Here is a 25,594-nt window from a genome sequence, read left to right on the forward strand (position 1 = left end):
CCGGGACAGTGATGTAAGCCCACATTCTGTAAATTATAAAGAATATTGAGAAAAATACAGATATGAAGGAACAAGCATCGAGACCCTCAACATTATCAATTCGTAATTGGCTATTACTCTGACACTCAGTATATGAACATTTAAAGAACCAACAATACTTTATGAAAATATTTTTATGAATTTAAATAACTATAATAATGTCAATTATAAATGAATGCATATGTTTGTTAAAGAACATTTGTATATATATAAAACACTGGGGTCAAGTTGTCAATCTTGAACATAATAGTTATTATCTCGGAACGTATATGGTGTGTTTTGCTATTACAGTCTATTTGGTTTCATAATTTGTTACGTCACTCCTGAACCTCATCAAATCTTTAATTTATACCAAGTTCAGGTGATCACAAACAGTTATCAAATTAGGAATTATAAATTATAAGATTGTTTTATTTACAACTGTGAAACACGATAGTGTCTGAAGGTAAGTTCTACTGGATTGCATTGCAATTTAAATTCATGAAATTTTATTTCAGATTTGAATGGTATGTAAAGATCAGAAGAGTTTAGAATAACATGCAATACGAGATCGATACTACTCGGAACAAATAAACACATGCACACATTCAAGTTCCAAAGCAAGGTTATCAGCTCTCCGAACTTTCCCGAAGTCAAGCCTGCATTTTTTTCTCGGAAAATGCCTTTACCAAGTTAGGAATAAGTGCTTCACAGTCGGCTGGAATTTTTGTCAGAGGTATATATATACTTCCTCTTTATTATAAATACTGTATCTACCTATGGTATCGGTATCACATTTGCTTGAACTTCAAACGACCCAATAAACTACAGTAACCATAACAGTTGGCACAAAGGCCAATTATATATTACGTATAAACAACTTATATCGTCAGTCTTCTCGTATTTCCAAAATTGTCAATTGTCATGTTGATTGGAAGCTTTTTAAAGAGATTGCAACTGTTTTCTCGTTAGAACTGTTTCAAGTTTTTCATGTCGGGCCTTATATATCCGGTATGGGTTTTTCACGTTGTTGAAGGCTTCGCTGATCTATTATTGCTTACCACCACCTTATTTAACTCTTGTGGATAATGTCTTATTGACGATCATACCACATCTTCTTATGTATTACAAAATGTATATGCTCACGCAGGATTTCTCAAAAGAATCGTATGAATCATCATTACCGAACTGAACAAAGAAATAACACGACGGGTGCCGTATACGGTACAGGAAATGCTTACCCTTCAGGAGCACCTGATTTCACTCCCGGTTTGTAGTGGAGTTCGTCTTGTTTCTTATTTATTATTAATAACTGATGATGTAAATGTCCTTTGGTTTTTTTAGTCTTTGTTTACTCTTTGGTTTTGATTGTTGTTGTATTATGACAAGCTAGACCAAATCCAACTGCCACTTCTTAATTGTAATAAAGGATCGTTACTATATATATATATAATTTGATATAGAAAAAAAAACCTATCAGTTTGACTAAAATACTTTTGAGAGTATTTTTTTTTATTGTAGAGCAAGCTATACATTTTAACGTCATATGATCTTTGAATAAAATAACAAAAATAAAGCATGAAAGCACATCAAAGGATCTTTTGGTGTTACTCAAGTCATACTAATATAATATAATACTGCAATGACGTATTGATATTAGTTCTAAATCGTTTCCTGTTTCAATTTCATATTTTTTTTTAAAGTCAACTAAAAATGTTAGACAACAGTGGCGGATCCAGATTTTCATAAGTGGGGGCCCACTGATCGACTGACCTAAGAGGGGGCCCGCTCCAGTCACGCTTCAGTGATTCTATATATAAGCAACCAATTTTTTCCCAAAAAAGGGCCCCCTCCCCCCCCTCTAAATCCGCCTCTGGACAAAACAAAAGTAAAATATTATTTCTTAATTCTTTTATGTAGAAATATAAATATTTTTACACTAAATAGACTTCGTATATATAGTACTACATTTGTGTGTTTCGATGGAATTATATCTGACTGTTAAATAAATAAGGATTTAAACTCGATACCCTCTGTTTAAGCTGACCGTAAAATCCAATGTTAATAATTCTTTTATGTAGAAATATAAATATTTTTACACTAAATAGACTTCGTATATATAGTACTACATTTGTGTGTTTCGATGGAATTATATCTGACTGTTAAATAAATAAGGATTTAAACTCGATACCCTCTGTTTAAGCTGACCGTAAAATCCAATGTTAAGTTGACCGTATTAATAAAAAAAATACCCTGCTTTTAAAGAAAGCGTCTTTTCGGCGTTTTGCTTTTCGCCGATCTGCACTTCCACCGATATCGCCGATTATTTTTCTCCATTTGCGCCGATTGTGTACAGACAAAATTACAGGTGAATGATATTTTTTTAATGTATCATCTTAGAGTAACAGTGTAGCCTTCAACATAGATATAAAAAAAAACTCCCGCTGCACTGAATGTGTTAGACGATCCCTAGCACAGAAGAATTCATTTTAAAATGATTTGGATTGACTTTGTAAGATGTAACACCACCAAATCGTGTCCTTTTAAAAAGAACATACTGGAAAGTAGTGTGTTTTTGTATTTTGTTTAATAATTCATTTTAATCTGTGCTGTCCCGTATTGGATGACAGATTACAAATATTCTTATTTACGACTTAATTGACAATCCGTCTTTGCCTAATGCATTTAAGTTCCATAAAAGTGAGAGGCAGAAGGACATTTTTTGTGGGTATTCGGGATTACAACTATCGGAGCTCGGACATTGATGACCAATTTTTCGCGATCCGCAACAAAATAATGATTTATGATAATTATTTTTTTCTGGAATTCAGGCTGAACTTACGGCAAATTTTATGTAAAATTTACTAAACGATAAGCAATTATGATATACAGCAACAAACGAAAACCACTGATACCAAAATAAATAAATGAACCCTCTAGACTTGAGACAGGAAATTATAGCATGTCGCGGGGTTAAACATATCGAAACAAAATTTTAATGTCACAATCATTTAACCAAACAATATAATGCCTGAATGAAGCGATTTGTTTCTTAATAGTTTTATTTTTATTTTTTAACTGAGTCGGACCCTTTTTGAAAACAGACTTTGAAATAATCAATTAAAACCTGTATGTTAAGTACGGATTGTACACTTATTGGTTTTGTCTGCACGGATTATTACTTTTCTGAAATAATCTTATAACAGCTCTCTCTTGATTGTTTGATCTTCTGAACAGTGAGAAATTTAACACTTACAATTTGGATTATCTAAATAAAAGGTATAGTACATTTTTGCTATGACCGTTTGTATCATTTATATCAGTGGCAGATTGGTCGAGTCAGAGGGGTGGGGCGGGTTACTAAATGGCGTTGTCCCCCTTTTATTCGAAAACATCCATTTTTATCATAAATCGCACGACTAATTAAATTGCAAGTCTACTTCTTTCATTTTACCTCTCCCCTTTTTCAAGAATCTTGCAACACCCTGTATATAACTATGCCTAATATATCTATACTATTAAACGAGAAGACCTCATTTTGGGTGTCGCTTCTCTTCTTTCCACAATAAATTAATCATCATCTATACTATTAAACGAGAAAACCTCATTTTGGGTGTCGCTTCTCTTCTTTCCACAATAAATTTATCATCATGCCTCTGTGTCCTATGGGTACAGAGCATAATCGCATTTGTCATCCGTTCATATGATTATTCAGATTGAGTTATTTTGGGTGAAAAACGAGAAAAAGACGTCCGGATATGTTTCCGTCATTGGGCGAAATTTTAAGTCAGATTAGACTTCCGGTTACATTGAAACAAATACATATACTACGAATAAAGCGGTTTGCATTTTTCTTTTTACTTTGAAACAAATACATATACTACGAATAAAGTGTATTTTCTGTTCAAGTTTACTTTCCACGACAGTCACAAGGTTTATTTAATAGAGAGGGTCTGAATAATATATCGATGACCGCTGTGGATCAATTATTAAACTGAGAATTGACTGTAAAAAGAAAATACACTTTCGGGGCGTCTGGAACTAAGATCGAAATTTCAGGATTGACCATTTCGGGATCCGGGATTTCTTTTTTCGAATTTCGGGATGTCGAGATATTTATTTTGTATAATAAATTCAGAACCTCGGGATTTCATGTTTTTAAGCACGGGATATTGGGATCAGGGCCCCTCCGCAGTGGCGGATCCAGAAATGTTCATACGCAGAGGTCTGTTGACTGCCTAAGAGGGTCCCGCTCCGGTCATGCTTCAGTGATTCCCTATATAAGCAACCAATTATTTTCCAGAAAAAGGGGGCCGGGCCCCATAAATCCGCCTCTTCCTCGACCCCCCTTTAATGAATGTTCGTAATATACAGATAAGCGCTAAAATTATTCATGTGTCATTAAAATTAATAGAGAACAAACAAAAAGAAAGGATTTTTTTGTGGAAAAAGGAGGAGCCGGGCTAGAAAAACAATTATCCTGGCCCAAATTACCTATGACTTTTGACCTTTTCTGAAATTCTCAAGTCTCTAAATGTTTTACAAAAAAAAGAAGATGTGGTATGAATACCAATGAGACAGCTCTCCACAAGAGACCAAAATGACACCGAAATTAACATTCAAAGGTCACCTTACGGCCTTCAACAATAAGCAAAAGCCGATAATGTATAGTCTGATATAAATGGCCCCGAAATGACAATGTAAAACAATTCAAATGAGAAAACTAACAGCCTTATTTATGTACAAAAAATGAACGAAAAACAAATATCACTGAACCACTGAATTACAGGCTCCTGACTGGAATGTTCATAATACATGTACACTAAATGTATGTTCATAATGAAATTAATGAAAACAAAAAATGGGAATTTTGGAAATAAAGGAGGAGGGTTAAAAAAACATTTTCCTGTCACCAAGTACCTATTTGATACTTTTCCTGAAATTCTCAAGTCATTAAATCTTTTACAAAATTCTTCCTACAACACTTTACATCCTTTCAAATACGCTCTGAATGCCCGCGATTTCTCGGGTGTTAGGCGAGTGACTTATTTCAAAAAGACGCTTAGTTAACGACTTTAATGCACCCACCTAACACACGGCTGTATTATATATCATTCGAAAGCTGATAATCTGTACTTTCTGTTTTGCCCGGTCGTAAAAAAATCGTACGGTGCATTTTCTGTTAAATCAAGGTCAAAGGTCATGAAAAAAAAAATCCAATTTTTACGATTATCAAATAAAACTCTATTTTCTTATTCTTGTACCCTAAAATTTTTCAAAAGATCATATGAACTTTATGGAACATGATACATAATTTCCAAATCAAACAAAAAAAGTAGAAATTCGATGCGCAAAATTTCCCGAAAATTGAAATTTATCACAAATCCTAAAAAAAATGAAATAATTTTCAAAAAGTAAAATATAGCTTTGGGAATCGATATTTGTATGCTAAAAAATAGACAAATGTATATATTTAGGTCAAGGAATATTTGTTTTGTAATTTTAAGATGTTATTATTTATTTTTGTTCATGTAACAGCCTTCTATTGAAGTGTTTGCAGTTGCCCAAAAATCTACCATCTTCAAATAGCGACCATTTTGTTAATTTATGTTAAAATAGCACATCGCTAATTGAGAATATCAGGGAGGAGAATGAGATTTCATAATAAAAGAAGGGATATTTAAAGTTAGAACATACTATATGCGAGGTAATTGAGGTTAAACTGTTTTTTACTGAGTCAAACTTTTTTACTTTTTGTAATTATGTTTAAATGCAAACATGACTTTGCTACTAAATCGTTGGCAACATTGAAATAAGTAACCTTGGTTAGAAACACTTGGTTGTCTAGAGCGTGATGTAAACGAACTAAATAAAATGCGGCTGTTTCTTATTTAGTTTAAAATCGTGTTAAATTAAATCATATTAAATGTGTTTAGAAGTTTATTCGCTTTAATTATTTGACTAAAAGATGCTTTGAGAAATTTCTACATGCGCTTTTTAAATACATAAGCATGTCATTGTGGATGTAAAACACTATAAGCAGTGTATAATAACAAAATGAGAAAGTTAAATACCCTTCTTTACCTTATAAGATCATTCGCTGTTTTAGGAGTGATCGTTTCTTGGTGTGCTGTGTTTTGTGGACTGTTGTTCGTCTCTTGGACTTTAACTTTATTTTGTTCATGGTTTTAATTAACTTTATTTGATTCTTATCATGGTTTTAGATGTTGATTGTCCCTTTGGTATTTTTTTTACTTTAAAGACATTAAGTTGCAGTAATGAAGATCGGCCAAAAATCACCTCACAGTAAAGTGAAGAAGATAAACGCAATAAGACAAATATCCGCGAAAATACTAAGTAACTTAATTTGCTCACGGTGATATATATATATAGAACCAAATCGTTATCATGATACATTTAGCTACACTGATCTATCATTTTAAAACCTTTTACTACGTGAATATACAAACCCATAATTAAAAACGAGCTGACAAAGCCGGGAAACAAACGAACAAGACAAGCAACAGTATACAAAACACAACATATAAAGCTACAGATTGAGTAACACAATCTCACCAAAATATTTTGAGTGAACTAAGGGCTCCCAAAGGGTAGGCAGATTATGTTCCACATGTGACAACCGTCTTAGTTTAAACATATTTATTTATAGTGGATTTGGAAACAAATTTTGCAACTTAAATTAATCTCTTTCCACTTTGCGTGAGCAAATGCTTCCTTGTAGCGGCATTAGTCTGCTCTTTTTCGAAATCTACAAACGTGTGTTTGACGTGCAAGAGATATGGCTCTCTCTTTACACGGGTCAGCCATTTATCGTCCCCTTCCGATGGACTTTCATTGTTTCCTTAAGACCATACTCACAAATGGTGTCTAGTAGAGCCGAAAATTCAGTCCCTGAAATTTTCATCACGGAACGGGAATCGAACCAGAAACCTTTGTGTTAGTAGTTCGATGCACTACCCACTACACCACTGCTCTCTTTTATCCATCTTGTGGCTCATGTATATCCCAACTCGGTGCCAAGCCTTATTCGGTTGGTGTCATTCACGGCAGAGATGACGGCGATTTGGTTACGTCGATGGAACTTATCAGTCGTCATCTGGCGAAACAGATATCTCATAATTGTCAACCAACTCGTAGTGGCGTCCATGAATTTTTTAAAGGGCTGATTTCAACTTTGCATTTGAACTCTGTTTTAGAACCATGTTTAAACCACCATTTTTCTTCAAATGTCCTGTACCAAATCAGGCATATGACAGTTGTTATCGAATACTCTGTTTCTTTGTATGATGGCGTGTGGTTTTTCGTAGACGTTCAGTGTTTCTGTTATATCGTTGTGTTCCTCTTATAGTTGATGCGTTTTCCTAGTTTTGTGACCCGGATTTATTTCAGTTACTAGTAAATCGATTGATCACTATTGAATAGCGGCAATCTAATAGATTGGAATAGCGGTATACTAAAGTTGTCTTTATTTCAGAGGAGATGCGGTCTCCTCCTTTAGTAGTATAGATATGCAGGCGTTGCTATAATGTTGTTAGATGGAAATGAGAAGTTTATAATTTTGTAGTAAGGGGTGGTTTTATGGGTTGTTTTATGCACATTTCTCACTTTTTCTCAACCAATCCTCATCATCGATTCAAAGATACGTGATGGAGTAAACTATTTCTATGGAGTCTTTTATTTCCAATTTCAAAAGAAAGTACAAGTCCAACATTGTCACAAATTTTGCGCTCTTTAGTGAGATGACATCATCTATATAGTGGAAAGTGAAGTTTCAAGATAATGAAAGCTTCTTTTCAGTCGTCATCAGAAACTCTTGCATGAAGACATCCTCGTATCAAGCTATTCAGGAAGTCTAGTTGTAACTAGAACCTTTGCGTATAAATGGATATTTTTTCTTCAAAATAATTCTTATTTTATGAATTAATACATGTAAACAATGAACAACGCAATTCAAGCAATCAAGAAATCCAGTTTTATAATGTGTTTACTAGTTTTTTTAAATTCTTTGAAATTTCAATTTTCATCAATTTATTTTTATTTATTTTGGTCGAAATTTTCAATTCACATAAAATAAATAAAATGGTCTTTTCACTACATCAATATTTTTAATGAAGCTACAAATCAAACAATTAGAAAAGTCAAAATATGTTTATTACATGGTAGTTACAATGCAGATTGCAATTCTCTTAGTTTCACCCCCTTTATTTCAAGCAATAAGATTATTCGCGCACATATTTTTTTACTCTAAATTTTTCAGATTCTTAAGAATTTGTTTATTAAATCTTATATTGACCACATACAATGTTTAAATAGGAAGAATTTCTTATAAGCAGTGTTTTCGCAGATGGCGGTATTTTGGGCAACTGTATGAGTTGTTATGATTTGCTGTTTGATTAGAAGTAAGCATACTTTTAGGAAATGTTTTGATGTCAAAAACTTCTTTGATAGTCATTACAGGGTATTACTTAGTTTAAAGTGATTAGCAGTTGCAACAGAAAGAAAAAATTGGGTTTTCACACATTTTGTTAACTTTTACTCGATTTTAGGAAACATGTGCGCTCTGTCAAAAACACGCTTTAAATATTAAAAAATGCATTTGAATAATGACTGTTAATCGCTCTGTTAAAAGTTTAAATTGTTTGCATATGTGAATTAAGTATATAAAAGTCATATAATGCAATGAGGCTGAAATCTTCAAAAATATGCACTTATTCGTCATTGGCCTTTGATCTCGATTTGACGGAAATTGCACCGTACGATTTTTTTACGACCGGGAAAAACAGATAGTACAGATGTGTAGCTTTAAAATGATATATAATTTAGCCGTGTGTTAGGTAGGTGCATTAAAAATTTTATTTTATGGTTAAAGTCACTCGCCTATGTGTTCTTGTAATAATTATATAAACGGGGTGATGTTAAAAAAGTGAATATTGAAGTGAATTTTTGTGATGTCCAGACAAATTATAATCTTAAATTTTAAATTTTAACCAAGTTTTATATTTATGTGATTATTTCCCAAATGAACACAATTTTTTTCCTGCAATTTGTTGGATTTAAAAATAAACATTATGTATTTTTTTCTGCCGACGGACATTCTCCTTTTCTTACAAGCCTGGCCTAAATATTCACTTCTTTAATCATCTAGCATCCCCCTAACAAAAAAAACCCAACCCCAAATAGTTGACCCCTTAACAAGGACAGTGGTATTATAGTACAACAAATACAACAATAACAAAAAAGGAACCGAAAAGGGATAAGCTATCTAGATTATTACTAAGTTCAATGTAAGTTTCATTATTATTTAATTCAGTGCAATATAATAATGAGAATCTGTATGCTTATTTTGCTAATTAGTACATGTATCTGCATATTCATGAGTTTATTTAAATTGACCTTGTATATTATCATTTTTGTTACAGTATTGTGTTCCTGTAGGACCAAACATCAGTTCGATGGAATTACCGAAAGAGGCACGTGATGGTAGGTTGCAGTTGCCATGATATTTATTTGCTCATGACATTTTATTTTTCAAAAGTAAAATCACAAAAAAACTGAACTCCGAGGGAAATTCATAAAAGAAAAGGAAAGTCCGTAATCAAATGGCAAAATCAAAAGCTCAAACACATCAAACGAATGAATAACAATGGTCATATTTTGACATTGGTACATGAATTTCTTATGTAGAAAATAGTGGGTTGAACCCAATTTTATAGCTAGCTAAACCTCTCACTTGGAACTTTGAACAATCCAACCAATAGCGTAATGTTTGAAATAGAGAGGCAAATGATATCAAAGGGACATTCAAACTCATAAGTCGAAATAAACTGACAACGCCATGCCTAAAAAGAAAAATACAGACAGACAGACAAACAAACAATACTACACACAATTCAACATAGAAAACTGAAGACTGACGAACACGAACCCCATCAAAACTTGCAAGGGCGATTGTAATTTAACTGAAGCAAACGCAAGAACACATGTACATATTAGACTGAATTCTGGTTCAAGTTACTCATATATAAATGAATAATCACTTATCTTTTCAAATCGAAAGGTAGCTTAATTTTAAAAAATCTTACAATTGTGTTAAGTTTAAATTAAAATGAGAATGTTGTCAGAATGTTGATCGTAAATTTGTTTTATTGCACTCGCAACTGATTTAGACTGATTGTTACACATAATAGAAATTATGTTGAATGTCGTGATATTTATATATCGTTATGTTTCTGTTGTTGTTTAGTTGCTGTCTAATTGACAATTAACTCCTTCAAATTGATAAAATGACACAATTTAACTACACATATCTTCTAGCTTTTGGGCTATGTTTAAAATCTTGATCTTATATTATACATCGTTTTAAAAATCCAAGTTTGCAGTTTATCTTAAGTTTTCATAATCTATAGCAACACTTTGAACAAATTGTAAAAAAGAAGTTTGATGCTTCAATATCACAATAAAAAGACTTAAGTAACTCTGAGATCGTTACATATGTTTTCCCTAATTACAGTGCAAATTTTCCGCCTTCTTGCCGGATGATTAAGTCCTAAACATGCATGAAATATTTGCCACTGCATGGGCGTTAGGCAAACCTAAACCAACCAAAGAATCCTATTAGAGAAACATGTATTTGATAATCTATAAAATGCTGCTGCTATCTTTTCCGTCTCAGAATCTATCGACTTGGGGTAATATAGCATGTGGCATTGTGTGTCACGTGACATCATAATACAAATTACTTTTTTTCAATGATAATTGTGTCTTTTCGAGAACGATGTTAACCAATCAAAGCTATTTGATGTACGTTTAAAAAAAACTCAAGACGATATGCATTATATTCTGAAACAAAGAACTATTCCCTTACCTTTTCTAACATATATTAATTTCAACGTTTTGATTTTTAAAGCTATAAAAAAGACATATCGTGCTATGGATGAGAATGGTGATGGCCGTGTCTCTGTAGCAGAGGTCAGGAGAGCTTCTAAACGTATAGGAATAGAGTTCAGCATGGATCAGATAAAACAGATGATGGGGGAGCTGGATGATAACGGTACAGTATAAAACTCTTTTTATAACTCGAGAAATTTGCGCCCTCTACCGGTTACTGTACATGTCCTCGCGAGCGACCACCAGTTCCGAATTGAAATATAAGGGTTATGTACATTATTGAAATATTCAATGTTAGAGAGAAAAAAATTCCTCAATTGTAACGTAACAGAATTAGACTTCCAAAATCGATCTACGAATTCGTATTTTCCATGAGCAATATGAAGTGTAATACACGTAAAGCAGATTTGCCTTCCCTTCCGTGTGGCACCTGAGACTACCACAATTTATTTTATTTCATTTTATTTTTTGTGCCGGAGGAAGGGGGTCGAGTCACAGGCACTTGTTTCTATCCATACGAAGGTCGACTAACTTATATGGATAGTCGACCTTCGTATGGATAGAAACAAATGCTTGTGGGTAGAGTTGTCGGTTTTGTCGTCAAATCTGTCAAAGTATAGTATACAGAGTTTACAATATATTTTTCTACAATTCATACGTGTTTCTCGTTTTTTATATAGATTAGACCATTGGTTTTCCCGTTTGAATGGTTTTACACTAGTAATTTTGGGACCCTTTATAGCTTATGGATCGGTGTAAGCCGAGGCTCCGTGTTGAAGGCCATACATTGACCTATAATGGTTTACATTTATAAATTGTTATTTGGATGGAGAGTTGTCTCATTGGCACTTATATACCACATCTTCTTATATCTACTAACGTTGTAAATAAATCAGGCTGTTAATATTTTCATTTTAGAAGTTTTACATTTGTTTTCTCGGGGTCTTTTCAAGTATAGTTCGGTGTATAATATCGGTTTTGCTCATTGTTGAAGACAATACAGTGACATGTAGTAACTAACTTGCAGGTTCACAAGATTTCAAATAAGCAAACAAAAATCAAAGTCATGAATAAAATGTGTATGCTGATACATTCTAGGTGATGGTTATATAAATTATCCTGAATTTGAGAGGATGATTACAACCTTTATTCAAGGAGATACAGAAGAAGTTAACGCAGCACGAAAAATATTCCAATCTATGGACGTGGACGGTGACGGCAAAGTGACAGTTCCGGAAATAGTATCTTCATTAAAAGTATCAAAAGCGGAAGCCAAAGAACTTATGGAAGAAGCTGACACTGATAATGATGGGAAAATGTCGTTTGAAGGTAGGTTTTCAGATACTATTTACCACGTATGCTACCTTGCGTTATTTTTGTTACACTCACAAGGTAAAAGTGTATTTTCATGAAGGCCCAAATACAATGCTTTTAATTGTTTCTATATATATTTTTAGCTTGAAATTCCAATAAGTGTATATTGGTCATTATGACAAAACAGCATCAATCTGAAATCTGAATCCAATATATATATATATATATTAATTGAACACACTAACATCCTTCCCGATACATACGATAGTATTTGAACAACCAGTTAGTGTTGAATGTATTGTCCTCTTTGGTTAGCTTTGGGATTTATTTCGATTATTGTTAATGACTGCATTACATTTTTGTTGTTATGACCCGAACCGATCCGACTGTTTCCTAATTCTTCAAGAAATGTACCTTGATCAAATTCCTGTTTATAACTTTATAACTTGTGTAATAGACTTAGTGGCTCAAAATTCTAATTCATTGCTTGACACATCTAAGCAGACAAAAAGAAAACAAATGTCTAACCGAATTGCAAAGCAATATTCGTGTGACTGACAGCCGTCATGTTGGTACTAAACAGAGTCTGTTTGAGGTACTGTAGATTTGGCCGACACTCATTTGTTAACTTTTCCAGTTGTTGTCATATCTTAAAATGGTCATATGCCTGGTTTTCGTGTCTGTCAGTATTACAATATGTTTTGTTTTCTTTTCAGAATTTTTGAATGTTTACAGAGGACATGATGGATAGTGGTGTATGAATTCGACTAGATAGTGGTGCATGTATTCAATTTCTAATCGGCATGGTCATATGTTGGGTGGGTTTGATATATTGTATGCATGAGAGCGTAAACGTGTATGATTTTGTATAAAAGCATTTCTCAACTTCTTACTTCATTAACTACATATATGGTCCATGATTCTCAATTAGGTGAGTTCATGAGTCCTGGACTCAAGAAAATACGTATGGACTCACCATTTTTAAAACTGGTGAGTCCAAAGTTGCATCAAGATTGTATAAACTGAACACACGTATCATCATTTTATAGCAAAGGTTTAAAAGTATTCTGAATATTATGTTATTTCATTGTTCTATTAGGTCATGGAGACTAGAATAATAAATAGTATTGCCATAAAATATCTTTTTTTTACTGTTGAACTGACCATGCATAAAAAAGCCATCTGACTACTGTGTAATTCAAATAGAAAGACTGCAAGAAATGTAAAGGGTCAATATTTTGAATAATGAAACTTTTTACCAGAATAAAATTGAGAAATGAAATGGGGAATGTGTCAAAGCGACAACAAGCCGAGCATAGAGCAGACAACAGCCGAAGGCCACCAATGGGTCTTCAATTTAGCGAGAAACTCCCGCACCCGTAGGTGTCCTTCAGCTTGCCCCTTAAAAAATATGTATACTAGTACAGTGATAATGGACGTCATACTAAACTCCAAATTATACACAAGAAACTAAAATTAAAAATCATACAAGACTAACAAAGGCCAGAGGCTCCTGACTTGGGACAGGCGCAAAATTGCGGCGGGGTTAAACATGTTATCATGTGAGATCTCAACCCTCCCCCTATACCTCTAGCCTATGTAGAAAGTGAACGCATAACAATACGCACATTAAAATTCAGTTCAAGAGAAGTCCGAGTCCGATGTCAGAAGATGTAACAAAAGGAAATAAATAAAATGACAATAATACATAAATAACAACAGACTACTAGAATGCAGTATCTTTTAGCTAAACAGACATGTACACTTAACAATCATTCCATACACTATATAGTTGACCTATTGCTTATAATGCTTGAAAATCAGATACAAAAAAAAAGAACAACAGTGCGCACGCTGAAATGTCTCGCATTCTTTACTAATCATTGATATTATGTTGATAGTCCTAAATATAAAGCTTTACTACAACTGTCACATAAACTTAACATAATCCAAGAAAACGAGAAATACATGTGCATCTTACACTCATCAATACACTTAATATAGTTGACCTATTGCTTAGGCTTTCTAAGAAATAGACTTAACCAACCAAGAAATCTAAACATTGACCAATGAACCTTGAAAATGAGGTCAAGGTCGGATTACCATACCAGGCAGACATTTACAGCTCACAATACCTCCATACAACAAATATAGTTGACCTATTGCTTATAGTTTAAGAAAAACAGACCGCAAAACACAACCAGATGCTCCGCAGGGCGTAGCTTTATACGACCGCAGAGGTTGAACCCTGAACGGTTGGGGCAAGTATGGACACAACATTCAAGCTGGATTCTGCTCTAAATTTGGATTGTGATTAAATAGTTGACACAGCATAGGTTTCTGACACAGAATGAATGTATTCAAATGAACTTAAAATTTTTGTTTTCTCTTAGAGCAATTCACTATGCTGTTGAATATTAATCCTCTCAAAAAAATGTTTGAAGAAATTTTCTTTTTATTTATGAAATTTCAAATGAGAAAAATTGAACCCAATTTTTTAATCACATCCCCCTTTCCCTTATTCCAAAACTAATTTCAATTAAAATATTCTAATGGAGTTTGCAACAATTACTACTCATTTAAATACATCATAAAATATTAAGATGTAAAAAAACTGCTTGTTATCACTGAATGGTAAAGATTATTTAAATTTATCAGTTGGTAGTAAAAAGTGAATATACATTGTATATTGTATATAACAAAGATTTAAGTTGATTCTGGACAAAGAAAGATAACTCCAATTAAAAAAAATTCTTGCAGATATTTCTTGCTTACTATACTGGACAAAGAAAGATAACTCTTAAATAAAAAAAAAATTGCTATTTCACAATATTGTGAAATTAGATATTTCTTGCCATTGCACAATACTGTGCAATTGAAAAGACTTGCTATTGCACAATACTTAATATAATAATTTTAGATCCTGATTAGGACCAACTTGAAAACTGGGCCCATAATCAAAAATCTAAGTACATGTTTAGATTCAGCATATCAAAGAGGCCCAAGAATTTAATTTTTGTTAAAATCAAACTTAGTTTAATTTTGGACCCTTTGCACTTTAATTTAGACCAATTTTAAAACTGGACCAAAAATTAAAAATCTACATACACAGTTAGATTTGGCATATCAAAGAACCCCAATTATTCAATTTTTGATGAAATCAAACAATGTTTAATTTTGGACCTCGATTTGGGCCAACTTGAAAACTGGGCCAATAATCAAAAATCTAAGTATATTTTTAGATTCAGCATATCAAAGAACCCCAAGGTTTCAATTTTTGTTCAAATCAAACTAAGTTTAATTTTGGACCCTTTGGACCTTAATGTAGACCAATTTGAAAACGAGACCAAAAATTAAGAATCTACTTACACAGTTAGATTCGGCATATTAAAGAACCCCAATTATTCAATTTTGATGAAATCAAACAAAGTTTAATTTTGGACCCTTTGGGCCCCTTTTTCCTTAACTGTTGGGACCAAAACTCCAAAAATTAATACCAACCTTCCTTTCATAGTCAAAAACCTTGTGTTTAAATTTCATAGATTTCTTTTTACTTATACTAACGCTATGGTGCGAAAACCAAGAAAAATGCTTATTTGGGTCCCTTTTTGGCCCCTAATTCCTAAACTGTTAGGACCGAAACTCCCAAAATCAATACCAACCTTCCTTTTGTGGTCATAAACATTGTGTTTAAATTTCATTGATTTCAATTTACTTTAACTAAAGTTATTGTGGGAAAACCAAGAATAATGCTTATTTGGGCCCTTTTTTGGCCCCTAATTCCTAAACTGTTGAAACCAAAACTCCCAAAATCAATCCCAACCTTTCTTTTGTGGTCATAAACTTTGTGTCAAAATTTCATAGATTTCTATTAACTTAAACTAAAGTTATAGTGCGAAAACCAAGAAAATGCTTATTTGGGCCCTTTTTGGCCCCTAATTCCTAAAATGTTGGGACCAAAACTCCCAAAATCAATACCAGCCTTCCTTTTATGGTCATAAACCTTGTGTTAAAATTTCATAGATTTCTATTCACTTTTACTAAAGTTAGAGTGCGAAAACTAAAAGTATTCGGACGATGACGACGACGACGACGACGACGATAACGTGATAGCAATATACGACGAAATTTTTTTCAAAATTTGCGGTCGTATAAAAACGTAAACAAAATATTTCCATACACCAAATATAGTTGACATGTTGCATATACTTTTAGAAAAAAAGATAAACCTCAAAAACTTAACTTTGACCAAAAAAACATGAAAAAATAGGTCACGGTCAGATCACACCTGTCAGTTGGACAGGAACACCATGCAATCATTTCATACACCAAATCAGAGACATATAATACAGAGACATATAATACAATTGTATACTATGGTTTTTTTTGGAAAAAAGTTTGTTTCCAGTTTTTGGAGAGAAAAAAATAATTTGTTGTTTGATTCTGATAAAAAAAAATGTGTTTGTTTCACCCTCAGCTGCCACTATATGTAATGCTAAAATTGAAAGAAAAAAAATGTTTTCAACTTGTCGCAAAAAATAAATTGTCCAGAAAAAAAAACATAGCCCCCCCCCCCCTCCCCCGAAAATCAAATGGTTGCTGCCTTAGAGCTTACAGAATAGAGATACATAATATATATATATATAAACATGATAAAAGAGAACCGGATGTTCCATTGGGCGCAGCTTTATACGACCGCAGAGGTCAAACCCTGAACAGTTGGGGAAAGTATTGACATAACATTCAAGCTGGATTTAGCTCTGAATTTGGATTGTGACTAAATAGTTGACACAGCATAGGTTTCTGACACAGCATAGGTTTTTGACACAGAATGAATGTGTTCTAATGAACATAAATTTTTTTTTTTTGCTTTTGCAATACACTATGCTGTTGAATATCAATCCCCTCCTTAAAAATTTTGTTGAAGAAATTTTCTTTTTAATTTCGGAAATCTGAATTGAAATAATTGTACCCCCCTTCCAATTTATTTTACCTCTGCTTTCTTCCAAAAATAATCTCAATTCAAATTTATGAAGGAGTTTGCAACAATAACTACTCATTTAAATACATCCTAAAATATAAAAATATAAAATGCCATAGTCATGGTTAATATTAATATTAATTAATTATAGTACCTTAATTTTTTTTTTACAGCTAATCATCTCAGGACAATCATCATTTCTTAATACATCATTGTCAAGCAGTGTAAGGGAGGTAATCAATAAAATTAAGAATGGAAATGGGGAATGTGTCAAAGATATATATAACAGTATTCTCCTTGTTGAAGACCATACTTTGACCTACAATGGTTTACCTTTACAAATTGTGACTTGGGTGGAGAGTTGTCTCATTGGCACTCATGCCACATCTTCTTATCTTTATCTATAAAAAAACAAAGAATATGGAAATGAAAGACCCTCATATATCAGCATCTGTAAAATGTCACACAACATAGTGTTTAAAAATATTCAACATTTTAATTTTAATAATAAACTAACAATATAATAATGAACAAATATCTGTTTGTGTCATGCGCTTGCCATGGATGAGTATCCTAACTTATCCTCTAAGTCTTCATAATGTGTTTTGAGACGTTCCGCTTGCTGATTAAAGTCTGTATCAATCTCATCACAGCTATGATACTGTTTCTTTAGAAACTCATCCCATCTCTCTTTCCTTGAGGCTCTGTTCTGTAACAGCTGTTTATTCTACAATGAATAAAAATATCACATTGGATTTTGCAAAAAAAGGTATATTTACAATTCTGAGTGTGTTACTAAGCAGGTTGATAGCTTTTTAATTATAATTTTAAGACCCATTTATGGGCATTATGTTTTCTGGTCTGTGCGTCAGTTCGTTTGTTAATCTGTCTGTTCATCTGTCCGTCCGTCCGTCCGTCTGTACCACTTCAGGTTAAAATATTTGGTTGAAATAGGTTTTGATGAAGTCGAAGTCCAATCAACTTGTAATTTAGTACATTTTAATGCAAATTATTGTTTTTACCCCATTTTCACAGTCCATTGAACATAGAAAAAAATAGTGTGGATTGGGCATCTTATTATCTAAGTTAAAATTCCTTGTTTCACTGTGCAAAGTTTCATGTGTCATGTGTGTACTCCAAGAACTCTAACAGTATATTGCTGTATATCAAATCGCTATAAGTAAATGTATTAATAACATTACCAACATTTAGAGTTATGGTAAATAAAGTATATCTACTAATTTCACATTTATTCAAATGGTAAGTGAATCTTTGAAGGGATCATTGATTGTTTTGTTTTTACTTAGTTTGATAGTTACTTTTTAATACACCACAAGGTAGGAAATAATCTGTTCAAGTAGAGTTATCTCCCATATTTGGTATTAAAATAGAAAGATATGCTTGCCAATGAGAAACCTCTCCACCAGACAACTTAAGAATGATATAGAGGTTAGAAACTAGTTTACCTCAAGTATTTCACCATCTTCTATTTTTCTGCACATTTCTGTTGCAACTTTTACTGAAATAAAAAAAAGAAAGATTACAACTATATATTTCATTTAGAAAAACCAGACTTTAAATCTATCTATATGTAAATGTCATGTTTTTTCCCCTCATATTTGAAGGCTGTATGGGGACCTAAATAATATGTGAATTGCTTATACCTTTTTCATTTGAACTCTAATAGCAGGGGCAGATCCAGCCATTTTAAAAAGGGGGTTCCAACTATATGCTCCCTTTCAAATGCATTGATTGTCCAAAAAAAGGGGGGGTTCCAACCCCCGGAACCAAATCCCCAGCGTTCCAACCCCCCAAACCAAATCCCCCCTCTGGATCAGTTAATGGATAGATAGTTGTCTTATTGCCATCACACCACATCTCCCTATTTTATTTCAAGTTAGTGTATGATATGTCAAAGTCCCATAACTCCGGAATGACTGCCACAAATCTTAAATAGTACACATTTTTATTTAGGGGCCAGCTGAGGCCCAGATCTGGGTGTGGGATTTTCTTTCTGCATTGAAGACCTATTGGTGGCATTTGGCTGTTATCTCTTTGACACTTCATTCTCCATTTCAAGTTAATTATCATCCCTTACATCATTGTACATGCATTAAAAAATGGCTAAGAGAAATATAACTATCAAAATATAAGCATGTTTATTTTGAATACATATGATTTCTACAATTTTGAATGCTACCCACTATACATACTGAACACCTTGATAATTTAGAAAATAATGTAGCCTCTAGGCCTTTGTTAGTCTTGTATTATTTTAACTTTTAGTTTCTTGTGCACAATTTGGAGTTTAGTATGGCGTTCATTATCACTGAACTAGTATATATTTGTTTAGGGGCCAGCTGAAGGACACATTTTTCTTTGCATTGAAGACCTGTTGGTGACCTTCTGCTGTTGTCTGCTCTATGGTCGGGTTGTTGTCTCTTTGGCACATTCCCCATTTCCATTCTCAATTTTATTGGTAAATAAAAAATTACTAATTAATGGTAAAAGTTAATGAGATTGCAAAATTTTTGTGAAGTAAGGCAGAATATTTAATTCAAATTGTTTCATTTTGCCTACCATACCTACCTGCCTGAAAAAAGTATGACACCAACTGTTGATTTTTTTAAAAAAAATTTATAGATTTTTTCCTGCTCTAACATTATTTTCCTTTGTAAAAGATACAATTTTGTTGTTTGCCATACCTTTGGCAGAAACATCAGGTAAAAAGACCTGCATAGCTTTTAGACTCTCCGGGATCAGTTTCTCGTTCATTTCTTTAACATTGTCTAAAACTTTTTCTAACCTCTCTGGTTCCCTGTTTTGTCTTTTATCCTAAAAAAAGCAAAATAAAATAGATAACTCATCTGAGTCGGATATTACACTTTTACTATTTTACAGATTAAGATGTGGGCAGTCATTGAAAGATCCCTAATAAATGTATATATATATTGTCCATGTTGTCCAGATCCTGACAATAGTTCAGAACTAATTAGGCAGCAACCATTTTTCTGGGGGGGGGCTATGGTTTTTTTTTCTGTGCAAACTTTTTTTTTCGCCTTCGGTGAAGAACAATCTATTTTTTTGGCGACAAACCGAAAACAAACTTTTTTTTTCAATTTTAGCATTAAATATAGTGGCAGCTGAGGGTGAAACAAACAATTTTTTTTTCTCAGGGTTCAAAACAAATTATTTTTGTTCACCAAAAATTGAAAACAAACTTTTTTTTCCCAAAAAAAACATAGCCCCCCCTGAAAATCAAATGGTTGCTGCCTTAGGTTATTGGTGTCTTCTAAGCCTTTAAAGGAGAGTCTCACAGGGCTAGACTAAAAAATGTTGGCCATGTAGTCTCTGTTCTTTCTAAATATTTATTATTTACTCTATTTGGTCCTGCCTTTTTTTGTTACTTTAATTACATACCCTTTTTTTTTATACATAAATTTTCATCATGACACTTTTTATGAAGTAGCTCATCCTTCCTTTTCTTTTTAAACTCAAAACTCCTATCCTGCTTTTTTTTTAAATTTCATCCTAGCCTAGGTTTATATTTTTCAGTTGTTTGAATGTGAGTTCCTATCATTGCTAAACTCACCCATCATTATTCTCAATAATTAATAAAAATCTCACATTCATTTCTGAATTTACAGTAGTCATGGTAGTAACTCCCTTGAGATCTGATCTGTGATGAACAGGATTCTAAAACATACTCACCTCAAATTCTTGTACAAAGTGGTTGATATGCCCTTGTAACACTGGTCTGTGGTCCAATAACCTTGCATGGATCTCATTCACATCTATGGTTCAATTATGAAAAACATTCATTAATACAATAATATTGCATTTTTTTATATCAAATTCAGGAATCATTTATCAAATTATAATTTGAAACAAGTTATCCAATGTTCACAATAAACTTTTGACATAAATTTTAGTTTGTGGGCATGATATGCCTGTAGAAATTATTGAGGCAAAAAATTTATAACATCCATTGTCAATTGATGCCATGTAAGAAAGTGACGTTATCAAATCAAAATGAACGTTACAAACATTGTTGCATTAGAATACTTAATAGCAAGTCTAGAAAAACACTTAGATTAATATCATCTTTTATTAATTAAACATTTGAATTAAGGAAAAATGTCCTTATAAATGAGTAATATGAACATTTTGAAGCTATAACATGATAACATACAATATACTTATGTCAGCATGGTCAGTAGTGTATTCTTATAAATTAACCTATATATATTGATATATTTATAACTGCACATTTCATTGTTCCAAATATGCCTATTGGTATTCTATGTACATGTAGTATTGTTTAATTGCTGCATCATCATGATCATTACTATTTGTAAACTAGTTGTATGAGCCATTGTCAATTATTGTAATTGTAAGTAATTTTAACCATTTTCACAGATGATACTGGATAATATGTTCCTTACATTGTAACTAAAATCCCCTTTCCTTTCATAAATGTGACCTACTGAATTAGAATTTTACCGGATTTGTTATAACATGAGCAACAGGATGGGTGCCACATGTGTTTCAGGATCTGCTTACCCTTCCAGAGCAAATGAGATCACCCCTAGTCTTTGGTGGGGTTCATGTTGCTTATTCTTTAGATTTCGATGTAGTGGCATGTGTACTATTGCTTGTAATTTTCATTTCTAACCATGGTGTTTTCAGTTTATTTTCGATTTACGAGTTTGACTGTCCCTCTTCAATAAAGTCTCAACGTAAGGTTTCCCACTCACTGGTAAACAAATGTTCAAAAAGGCAAACATGTAACACGATCTCAATAAGACAAAAACAGATAAAGTTACCTTTAAAAATTGTTTGGTCAATCATGTTTTAGAGAAAGCCCCGCCCACTTTTTGTTGTATCAACGTCAAATATTTCTTTACAATAAGAATAAAAGTAGCCTTTTTCAAACGCTTGTATGATCCTTTTTGAGTCTTAAACCGTAATCGGATTTTATCCGGAAATAGATAAACATTGATTAAACAAGTTTGAGCTTTCTAAAAAGCGATGCACTGCTGCGCTCTAGTCAACTTTAAGATAATATTATATATGTGTGCGCCACCACGTGGTTGTTGATTTTTAATAAGAGTTGAAATGTGGTATTTTTATAATAAGATTTAAATAAAAAAAAAAAATCACTTTACTATTTAAGAACTATACTTTTTTTTTTTAATTAAAACCTTTACAAATAGACTCAACCTTAGATAGAGGAAATAGAGGTTCAAATATATATGAATTTTTGTTAGGCAGTGGCTATTCTACCGGCTCCGGCAAAATAGCGAGTTATATAGGGTTAAACTTTTGCTATTTTGCAGTTTTCATTGAGATAAAAATAGAAGTTTAGGAATTAAAAATAGAAAAAAATATAGAAACATATCGTGACTTCAATAAGAAATCTCTGGGACGTTACGCACGTAATTGGTGCCACTTAGCGTTACACGACGTTCCTAATAAATCAACGATTTTGACGTTGTTCCTCGTAGGTTTCAAACGCTAATCTTATATTCTACTCATCATGTGAAAATGCTGCTTAAAGTAAAGAGATGTTTGAAGTTGCTTCTTTATATGGTTTTATTTTTTTAAGCCGATGCAAATGCACAATTTCATTGAATTAAAACAAAATTTTATATACATGAACAATTTTCAAGTTAATTTTTGCGAAGAATCGTCTGCAACAATAACACAAAATGACAATTTGATGTCTTGTAAAATGATTTAAATATATAAAAAAAAGATGTGGTATGATTGCCACTGTACGGCCTTCAACAATCAGTTTCTTCTATTTCTAAAAATTAAGCAATGTTAACGTTCTCTCTGCCAGAAGACGTCTCCTATATTTCTAGTGAATTTGTAAATATTTTGTTTCTTGTTTCTGTCGCATTTTTCCCAATTACACGTTTATACATGTTTGTTGTAATTTGATAATTTCGCTCCCTCAATTAACGTTAATATTCAAATTCTTCTTGATTAACTTTGATTATGTGAAAGATGTATACAACTATGTCTTCTTTAAACATTTATAAAACAAACGTGAATATTAGAATTAATATTTACTTTAATAAGAGGTCTCTAAAAACATGTCTTTTAAAAAAAAAAAAGTTATATCAAAATTTGATACTAGTACTTTAATTTGTTATTTTATAGAAAGTCTAAAAATCTTTCTTTTAAAAAAAAAATAATACACATAAGTAAACATACGAACCCATGTGAAAAATTGACATTCTGATTAAAATCTGTCTTATTAGTTTCATACCTGCCAACTGTCACTATGTGCGGGGGATTTCCCCCATGGAGACTCCCAAATTGAAATTTTTAAATTTTTAAATACCCATTATGTCCACAGTTTTTACAAAACAATTAATTTTACAATGATATGTGGCTTAAAAAAGTATGGAGAAGCCAGAAAACAATATTACACTGTAGTTGATGTCCCCCTTGAAGGTTTTTAGGAGTATGGCAGCATTCTTGCACACAAAACCGCCATGGGCATTTTGAAAACTTGGCAGGCATGTAGTTTGAACACCCAACAACCACAAACTGCTTTACAAGCGTTACAAAACCAGTGCCTTTTTAGTGAATTTCTTTTAAGTTTTGCACCAGAAAGGTGCTGCCACTGCAGACAGGAACTGGCAGAAAACACTTGTTTCTTTTGTGTCTGTATCATCTTTGCCAATTTGCAGATATATATACATTTCAGTTTTCAACAGTCATAGAATAAATGCTGCCAATGCGCCTAGATTTGTATGCATCGATGTACAATATTTTTTATTATTCTTATAATATTTTATTACGTCGTAGACTATAGATAGTTTTAAAAGCTTTGTTTGATTTAATTTTTCATGAATTTTATAGACCTCGTTTAACGGTTCGAAGTTCTCAAAAACCAGCTGTAACTCTTCATATCAACCGAAAATCAAGTTTGTTTGATAACAAATTTGTTGTTTTCCATTTCCCAACGTTCAATATTCAACTGAAATTAACAGATATATATGTAGATATAGGAAGATGCGGTGTGAGTGCTAATGAGACAACTCTCCATCCAAATAACAATTAAAAAAAAAGTAAACCATTATAGGTCAATGCACGGCCTTCAACACGGAGTATTGGCTCACACCGAACAACAAGCTATAAAGGGCCCCAAAATTACTAGTGTAAAACCATTCAAACGGAAAAAACAACGGTCTAATCTATATATACATGTTTTAAAAAAAAAACCGAGAAACGAGAAACACATATATATTACATAAACAAACGACAGCTGCTGTATGTACATGTAATTAAGTGCACTTCATCAAAATTGAATGACTAGGAAGGCAAGGCGATCAAAATGGTTATTGACATCTCGCCACATATATCATTTGTGCATAAATATTTTCCTTCAAAAAAATACTTCATATAGTCTTGATTAAAAATCTGAAATAAGACCGGCAAAGTAGCAAAATTCTATATGAATCGCTATTTTGCCGGAGCCGGAAAAATATCACCTAAGAGGCTATTTTGCCTTTTTGTTCATTTTGTATAGGAACTTGTGACATTGTTTAGCAAACAAAATCGTGCATATTGTAGATAAATAAATAAATTAAAAGCGTATCAATAGCAGTGATATTTCAAAAATAAATTTCAGTGTGCAATATTCGACTGAACCAAGGTAAATACTACATAAATACAAGTATGCGAGAGGACGAAGTTTAAAATAACAATTGTTTGACTGTCATAACAATTAATGCTATTGACACTACTAATATATGGAGGCAGTCAACACCATGCATGCAAACACTTATATATAAATCTCATATTTGCATGAAATATTTGCCACTGGACGTTAAACAACCAACCATCAATCAATATTTGTATAATAATCGAATTGTATAACACATGTAAATCTGCCATGTCTCCATGTCTCTGTCAGAAACATAAATATGTGAAGCGAGCATATGTGTTTTTTTATTTGCAAGTACGACTGAAGCAGCAGATGAGAGGTATTATGAAACGAACTCAGAACAAAATACCCAACAATGAATGTAACAGTATACAACCGACAACACAATTTACCACTGCACTTTTATACCAGCAGTTGTGATTCATCGATAATACTAGCCATGAAAACTCCCTTAACATAAAGAAACACCTACTTATATAGAAAGTTTGAAAATATCAGAGTGGGTGGTCGAGGTCAATTGATGTTCAAGACTGGAGAAATTAAAATCATTTAAGAAAACATTTAGCATGCATATATCAAAATAGTTCTTTATAAATATATAGAGAAATACACTTACGGACACTGAAAGAGAAAGCAATAAAGCGTAACACATCTTGAAATGTCCTCAAAACACAAAAGAGTTCTACAAG

General features: G+C 32.6%; 2 protein-coding genes across 3 annotated transcripts; one reads left to right on the forward strand and one right to left on the reverse strand.

Moving 5' to 3' along the window:
- Nucleotides 1-294: 294 nt before the first annotated feature.
- Nucleotides 295-13,321, forward strand: LOC134690552 (uncharacterized). 2 transcript variants are annotated; one of them, XM_063550509.1, is made up of 5 exons: nt 295-484; nt 9,459-9,519; nt 10,946-11,089; nt 12,025-12,255; nt 12,957-13,321. In XM_063550509.1, the coding sequence occupies exons 2-5, from the start codon at nt 9,492-9,494 to the stop codon at nt 12,989-12,991; spliced, it is 438 nt and encodes a 145-aa protein (XP_063406579.1). In that variant the 5' UTR covers nt 295-484; nt 9,459-9,491; the 3' UTR covers nt 12,992-13,321. The 2 variants fall into 2 exon arrangements, with proteins under 2 accessions (XP_063406579.1, XP_063406580.1); XM_063550510.1 differs by lacking the exon at nt 295-484 and adding an exon at nt 3,277-3,297.
- Nucleotides 13,322-17,732: 4,411 nt separating this feature from the next.
- Nucleotides 17,733-22,117, reverse strand: LOC134690553 (biogenesis of lysosome-related organelles complex 1 subunit 5-like). The gene is made up of 5 exons (XM_063550511.1): nt 22,048-22,117; nt 20,933-21,015; nt 19,927-20,056; nt 18,688-18,740; nt 17,733-17,948 (listed from the first exon to the last, which is right to left on the reverse strand). The coding sequence occupies exons 1-5, from the start codon at nt 22,070-22,072 to the stop codon at nt 17,769-17,771; spliced, it is 471 nt and encodes a 156-aa protein (XP_063406581.1). The 5' UTR covers nt 22,073-22,117; the 3' UTR covers nt 17,733-17,768.
- Between the last annotated feature and the right edge of the window lie 3,477 nt (nt 22,118-25,594).

Source organism: Mytilus trossulus, chromosome 11 (genome assembly GCF_036588685.1).
Source record: "Mytilus trossulus isolate FHL-02 chromosome 11, PNRI_Mtr1.1.1.hap1, whole genome shotgun sequence".
NCBI classification, from domain to species: domain Eukaryota; kingdom Metazoa; phylum Mollusca; class Bivalvia; order Mytilida; family Mytilidae; genus Mytilus; species Mytilus trossulus.

What these genes read in the sequence shown, in the direction of transcription:
- LOC134690553 (XM_063550511.1), bottom strand. Translation starts at nt 22,072, where the DNA reads ATGATTGACCAAACAATTTTTAAAG. An exon ending in TGACCAAACAATTTTTAAAG is followed by an intron (nt 21,016 to 22,047) that starts GTAACTTTATCT and finishes ATTGAACCATAG; the next exon opens with ATGTGAATGAGATCCATGCA. An exon ending in AAGATGGTGAAATACTTGAG is followed by an intron (nt 17,949 to 18,687) that starts GTAAACTAGTTT and finishes TATTCATTGTAG; the next exon opens with AATAAACAGCTGTTACAGAA.
- LOC134690552 (XM_063550509.1), top strand. Translation starts at nt 9,492, where the DNA reads ATGGAATTACCGAAAGAGGCACGTGATG. An exon ending in GGGGGAGCTGGATGATAACG is followed by an intron (nt 11,090 to 12,024) that starts GTACAGTATAAA and finishes GATACATTCTAG; the next exon opens with GTGATGGTTATATAAATTAT. An exon ending in TGGGAAAATGTCGTTTGAAG is followed by an intron (nt 12,256 to 12,956) that starts GTAGGTTTTCAG and finishes TTTTCTTTTCAG; the next exon opens with AATTTTTGAATGTTTACAGA.